Below are 7,182 nucleotides of genomic sequence, written 5' to 3'. Positions count from 1 at the left end.
TGTTGCGATTCCCTATACTTGTGGGTTATCAGTACACAAACACGTAATGTAGAAATCTTACCGTACCATGGGATCACTTGATCCCTATCGGTACATCTTGTAAGATTTGTGTGTTGATCATCTTGATTTACTCTTTGTGTCTCTATGGCCATTCTTTGGATAATACCTTGAATACCACCTTAGTCATCATATAAACTCCTTGAACCCAACAGATAGACTTCAAGAAGTGTCTATGGACAAATCCTATAAATATAACTTAAGGCAACCATTAGTCCATAGGGATTGTCATCAATTACCAAAACCACATATGGAGAAATATGTTCTAACAATGAGAGACATGGGGACTTTCACAGTTGAAAGTTCCGACTGTTGCCGCGCCGCACCCCACATGTCCCCAATCTTATCCACCCAATGGTCATATCATTAAGGGAATTTATGTCATATCACATCGGGATGCTCCCTGGCTATAAATAGCCGCCCCCCACAACCACTAGTTGGTTGGCTGCTCCGAGAGAAACTAACACTTCTCATTTAGAGCAATCCAATTTCTTGAGGACTTTGAGAGAAAATCATCAAGCGAGGAAAAACCCCAAACACCCAAACAAAACCCAAAACCCAAGTGATTGAGAATCACTGAAGAGATTGTTCGTGTGTGGAACCGAGGCATGTTACCTTTGAGGACTATGCATCCTCCAGACGGTTTGGCGTCATGGTCTAGAGCATCCAGCAATCAATTGTGGATCGTCGGGTGATCGACTTTGTGAGGGTTTGGAAGTCTTCCCTGAAGACTTACCACGAGTGTTGGGCAAGGACTATGTGTCCTTAGCTCAAGAATAATACGGTAGGGACTTTGTGTCCCGGGACTGTGTGTCCTTAGGTTTCAATACCTAGCCGCTCCAAACCAGAAGTACAACTGTCACAACAGTTGGAACTAGGTCATCAACCACTGTGTTCATCGAGCTACTGGTTCTACTTCTTCAACTCTTTTTATTTCATCAATTGCACGTTCAAGAATTTCATCTGTATTGTTTGAAGAATTTAACTTAAGACTTTCTCCAAATTCCTCACCTCAAATTCGTCAGCTGAGTTATTCATCACCTGTTTATCCTGTATACGTGACCTGTGAAAACTAAACCTGTCTATTCACGCTGAGTACTTTGCTGTAGCCACTTTTACACTTCTGTCCTAGTACTATTTCCACTACACTCGGTTCATGACTGAGGACTTTCCTCACTAGGAATTTTCTAAGAGATGAATTTGGAAAAATCATTTATTCACCCCTTTAGTCGACTTAACGCACTTTCAATAAACACAATGTTGGATGAAGCTGAACGGGGAATATGTGTGGGAGGGCAATGATCCATTGATGAAAATTTGTTGGGCATCCGTTTAATCTAGTCAAATTTAAAAAATTGTTGTACTCGACTTATTTTGCATGCTATGTATCGATGATTTATGCTATTTTTTGTTTGAACTTTCATTAATATCACCCGATTTGCATGAATTTCATCCGGTTGTTCAAATTCATATTGAGATGTATGTAAATAGCATTGGATAACAACCTCCTGCATCTATGTCCACGGACTGGTCCCTTCGATCCGCAGAAGAATGCGAGAGGAAATTTATGGGTCACCATTGAAGATGCCTTAAAGGGACCAATAAACAAGGACCGAGGTAGTAGATATTTTTCATTAATAGATAGGCAATTAATTAATTAGGCATGTGGATAATTAGACAAAAATTTAATTATACCACTAAGGCACACGGTTAATCGTGCCTAATTAGATTGAACGCACTTACATGCGAGGATGGCCAGCAAGCTCTCAACGACATGACTCGCCCAAACTTGACAACATGGACAACGTCGACCATGTGTTCGCGACATGGGTGATCAAGTGTTTGCCAAGATAGATGACCAAAATGCTCTTCATGATGCCCACATGTTGTGAGTTGCTAAAACGTTTACGGGCAATGAGAACAGACGCCATAGGACATGGCCGATGGTCGCACGCTCCAGGTCAACCAAGCGTTGATGGCCGTGATCTCCAACCATGCCGAGGACGATGGTGATGACCAAGAATAATTTGTCACACGCCACCACTCTTCATTGTTTCACCCCGTTGTAAACATACAGAATTGAGCTAGTTGCATTAAAAACTCACTTTCCAAATTTATTTCGCACGAAAATTTCCCCTTTAAGCTAATCTAATTAATTATACTTGTAACTAATTATTTGACTAACTAATTACTTTAATGATTTTAAATTGATTCAATGCTTGCTTTTAATTTACTATTGCATTAATGACTGAGTGTGAAATGACAACGTACTAAATTTCCTTTAATAATATGGAGTTTCCTTTAATAGTATAGATTTTTATGGATAGTGGGATGTCATAGCGAAAAAGTGACTAAAAAAAGGAGAAATGGACAATGATATGGCGTGATGCAAAATTTTCGCTTTATATATTTTATCCTTTGAAGTTTTGTTTCTCAACATTTATGTCCTATTTTTTTAAGGTCATGCATGAGAAAGAAAATGAAAAAAATGATAATAAAATGCCAAACACCGCACGAGTTGCAGTATCGTTGGATCTCTTGAAGTAGCATGGTAAATGTGTCGTTTGTATTTGTGTGTACAACAATGGAGATACAACTAGTTGCATCCCTTCCTCAGTTGCAATCACGTGTTTGCATGTACAATTATGGTAGGGTTATCACAATTGATGTAACATGTCGAGTGAAGGTCATGTAACTGGCCAACACTCCACCTGGTTGCAGTCGTGATATGGATTGTGCAATTCTTAGTTGGGTTACAATACTTGTTCTTGCATGGTATGTGGGACGTCCTTAGTTGCATTTGTATTGATGTAGATGCAACTAGCGGGCGGCCCTCCTCTCAGTTGCATTGTATGCATGTCCCTGCAATTGTAGTTGGGTTACAACACTTCCAATTACATGTCGAGTAGTGGACATGCACCTGGCCAACATTCCTCCCCGTGGTTGTAGTCATTTTATGGACCATGCAGTTGCAGTTGAGTAACATCGGTTAAGGTTGCATGTCTAGAGATGTACACGCAATTGATAGGCATTCATTTATAGTTGCATGTTTAGAGATAGACTTACAACTGGTCAATGTTTCTCCCTGCGGTTGCAGTCACTTTATTGATTGTGCAACTGTATTCAAATTAGAACACTTCAAGTTAGATTACAATACTTGTAGTTGCATTTCTAAGAATGAACATGCAACTACAGAAGGATCACGTGGAGAAAAAAATACATTTCTACACCGAGGAAAGGATGGTGTTCGTTTTCTTTTCTCATGTCGTGGAACAAAAAAATACCAAAAAAAGAAGAGGGCGGGACGTGAGTAGGTAAATAGAAGAAAAAGCATGTACAACTATTTTCCGAGACGGAGGCAAAGATTGCCTCATCTATTAAATAAGGAGAAGAGAATTGTCCAGTTAATTATAAAAAACTAGTTAAAACCGGTACATCAAAGGCCAAGCTCACTTCCATAGACTGAAGTACAGAGGGCAAAACATCCATTATCGACGACACGTCGATCTACGGCCATACAACGCAGCTTCGACTCTGACAGAGAACTCTGAAGGACAAAACTAGGCACGGCTGGCGCCACGAGAAATCGCCGAACGGACTACCTGCAGCCAGTCATCGTATACCGCAGGGCCTCGCCACTGCATCTTCGACTCCATAGCAACAAACAATCCGAGGCAATACCGTGGACACGCCATAGAAGAACCGACTACCGTAACCATTGCCGCATCTCCGACATCGCTCCCACCATCATCGTTGCCACCGCATGTGCAACTATGGTTGCGCCTCCAACTGTAGTTGTGCGTGGGGCGGGGTGGGGCACTTGTAGCACTGTGGGATCGACACTATGCAGAACTAGCAATTTCACCAGCCTCCGCATAATGATGATTCTAAGACCTGAAGATGCACGCAACAAACTTATCAAAACATGCTCACCATGTGGAACAACAGTCGATATCACAACACGTATAACAAAATAATCTGCAATAACAACATATACATACTCAACTCATGCAATTAATGAGTACAACAAGGGTCTTTCAACCAAGAGACAATTCATACAATGGAAGTGAAAAAATTGCGCAAAGACACTAAGTTACGTTAGTTAGGCTACATTTCCTTGTTCAATGCGAATATTGTTGCGTTGGTTTATCAAATAAACTGGTTGGTGTCCTGCTTAAAATAGGTTTAGGGGCTTATTTTAAATTCAAAAATTATGGTTTTTCTTGTGTAGCCTCAAAGGACATATTCGAAGGCTCACAAAAATATTCAATATTCTTGGGCACCCATTTTTATTTTATATGTAATTATATCCATAAAAAATAATAATTAAATCCATAAATATTAATCCGGAAATCCAAAAATGCCATTTTATTCACTAAAAAGTTGAGACGGCCTACAAAATAAATATGAGTTCATTGCCAAATATTTTAGGGTATAGAAATAGCAGCTAAAACACTTTGTACAATCTGGGGTTTCAACTTTTTAATAAAAATGTTAAGAGCTAAATATATGCTCATTTCAAATTAAATTGAATGCAACATGATGCTAATGCTTGTACCAAAAAAATATGTTGCTAATACAATGCCTATGAGATGAGCATGGTGCAATAATCATGATGCAAAAAGGAAACTAAAAATCAATTTATGTACTTTGGAACAATTCCTACTGTTACACAAATAATTACGTAGCTGCAAAGTAGTAGAGGCCAGACGAAGCTATAATCAGGCGCGGCAAGCTCGCATGCTCCTCTTGTTATTTTTTTTATGTTTCTAATAACAGTATTGAGAGGCGCATTGCATCAAGAGCTCGTTTTCTTCATAAAAAAAGGAGGGGTTTACACCAACAGCCAGCAGGCTACTTATTCTTGCTACGCCATCGAGCACTGTCAAGTGTCCACGACAGTTCGTTCACTTGGAATTAGCACTAGCCGCCTTCAGAACGCCGTCATTCTTGACGCTGAACTCCACGAACCTTTCCACGCCAGGCATCGCGCCCGCCACCGCCGGGTGGGCGCAGAACCGATCCGCCCACGCGGCCAGCTTAGGAACCTTGGCCTCGTCGAGAAGCCTGTGTTCAGCGATCCTCTCCACGGCCCTGATCCAACCGAGGTGCGACCCCAGAGCAATGTCCAGGTAACCGACGCCGTCGCCGCCGAAGTAATCCTTCCCTCCGCCGCACTCGACCAAGGCGACTTCCAGGCGCTGCAGAGCAGCGCGAACCTGGACCGCCGCTTCGTCCTTGTCTCCGCCCAGCCTTCCCCTCAGCACCCTGATCGCCGTAGGAAACTGCGCATATCCATTCAGCAGCGAGCTTCGTAATCTCATAGTAGTACTATCCATTGATCAGAACTGGGTTGCCGTATGTTTTTTACCTTGTCGTCGACGTACTGGGCCCAGAACCGCTCGGCCGCCCGGGCGTAGGGGTCGGACGGGAGGAGCGCCGGGGCATGGGAGGACCAGGCCTCGTCGACGTACTGGACGATGATGAGGGACTCGGAGACGGGCCTGCCGTGGTGCAGGAGCACGGGGATCATCTTGTGCACCGGGTTGGAGGCGAGCAGCAGCTCGCTCTTGTTGCCCATCGCCTCCTCCACGAGCTCGTGGTCGACGCCCTTGAGCCCAAGGGCTATCAGCACCCGGATCACGAACGGGCTCGGCCATCTGCCCAGCACGCGCACCGCCGCCGTCGTCTCCTGTTTCTCCGACGACATGTTCAGTTCTGGCGATTTTTTCTTTTCAGATCGCGTGGTACGTGTTTGTGCAGTGAGGAGTGAGGACTGAGCTGAGATGGTACGTCTGTCTATATGAAGTGGATTAGAAGCACCGGCTTCGACGTCCTCGCGTGCGTCATGGTTTGAAGGCGTGCCTTGCTCGACTTGTCACTTCTGTACCAGTGAGCTGGACGCACGTTTCTTGATGACTACTTGATGCGAGCCCTTTCGTCACGGGAGCGAATATGTATCGGATTTTCTGTGGTCACGTAACTGTCTCGAGACCATGTAGGAAGGTTTTTCCTTTTAAGAAGAAAAATGGAAGCTTTATTTTCTTTGAAATTTCGTCAAAGATGCACATAGCGAATCTGCTAGCATTATGTTACTTCCTTCGTTCAAAAATATGGGACAGCTCAACATTCGGATAAAATAGAACAGAAAAGAAGCACAAATCTCAAAGTGGAAATCAACACCCAAAAAAACTAGCCAAAGATATTTTTTAGGGACTTACATATAGCTAAAGTAATGCCAAAAATGCCCATGTAAGAAAGAAACAACGGCTAAAAACATATGAAGAAAAGCAAAAGCAAAACAAACATAAAAAAGATAATGCAATGCGTGATGGGCTTCAACTTCAAAGGAAAAATCAACTTACCCCAAGCAAGGGCAAGTTGAAAATTTAGTATAAGATAAAAGTCGACCTGCCCCAATCAAGGGCAAGTCAAAATACATAGTGCTATGGTTCTCTTTATTTGTGATAGCGGCAGTGATGTGGCCCAGAAGAGGTGCATGATTATCTCGTTAGAACATTGTCCTTCGACCCGGTCTGTGACTCTCTCTGTCGTGACGTTCCTGGACAGTGGGATGTCCCTCAAAGGGTTGCAACTTCCTAGCTCTTCAAGGTGCAGAGTGAATGCAGGGCATGAATCAACTTCTTCTCTCTTTGTCTTTTCGGTGGTGGATCTCCTTTTGGTTGATCCAACAAAGCTAGTTCCCGCTCTTCTCGGTCCGCTGGTGGTGATGGGTGCTAAGTTCTTGATGTTGGTTGCTTGTCGTAGCTCGCTTCAGGTTCCCCTTCTGTTGTACTTTGTCTGTAGCTCGTGCCTGGTTCTTCTTTATGTTGTTCTTTGTCCCATCTCATGTGTACTCGCGTCTACCTGTTGTACCCATTTTTCTTATCTCTCTCTCTCTCTCTCCCTCTCCCTCTCCCTCTCCCTCCCCCTCCCCCTCCCCCTCCCCCTCCCTCTCCCTCCCTCTCTCCTCTCTCTCTCTCTCTCTCTCTCTCTCTCTCTCTCTCTCTCTCTCATTTGTAATGAAAATGATTCGGGCTGGCCTAAGCCCACCGTAGCACGTCAAAAAAATAACTTACCACATTTCAAAATCAGACCACCTACATATAGCTAAAGTGTGTTAAA

The 7,182-nt window shown here is 43.3% G+C and overlaps 1 protein-coding gene across 1 annotated transcript; it reads right to left on the bottom strand.

The window, feature by feature from the left end:
• Positions 1-4,850: 4,850 nt before the first annotated feature.
• On the bottom strand, positions 4,851-5,854 carry LOC123410695 (glutathione S-transferase U17-like). The gene is made up of 2 exons (XM_045103636.1): positions 5,429-5,854; positions 4,851-5,342 (listed from the first exon to the last, which is right to left on the bottom strand). Exons 1-2 carry the CDS (start codon positions 5,765-5,767, stop codon positions 4,965-4,967), a joined length of 717 nt encoding a protein of 238 aa, XP_044959571.1. The 5' UTR covers positions 5,768-5,854; the 3' UTR covers positions 4,851-4,964.
• Between the last annotated feature and the right edge of the window lie 1,328 nt (positions 5,855-7,182).

The sequence above is a fragment of the Hordeum vulgare genome, chromosome 1H (assembly GCF_904849725.1).
Source record: "Hordeum vulgare subsp. vulgare chromosome 1H, MorexV3_pseudomolecules_assembly, whole genome shotgun sequence".
Taxonomy (NCBI): Eukaryota; Viridiplantae; Streptophyta; class Magnoliopsida; order Poales; family Poaceae; genus Hordeum; species Hordeum vulgare.
Note: the sequence above shows the minus strand (reverse complement) of the source record. Positions and strands in the feature narration are given on the sequence as shown.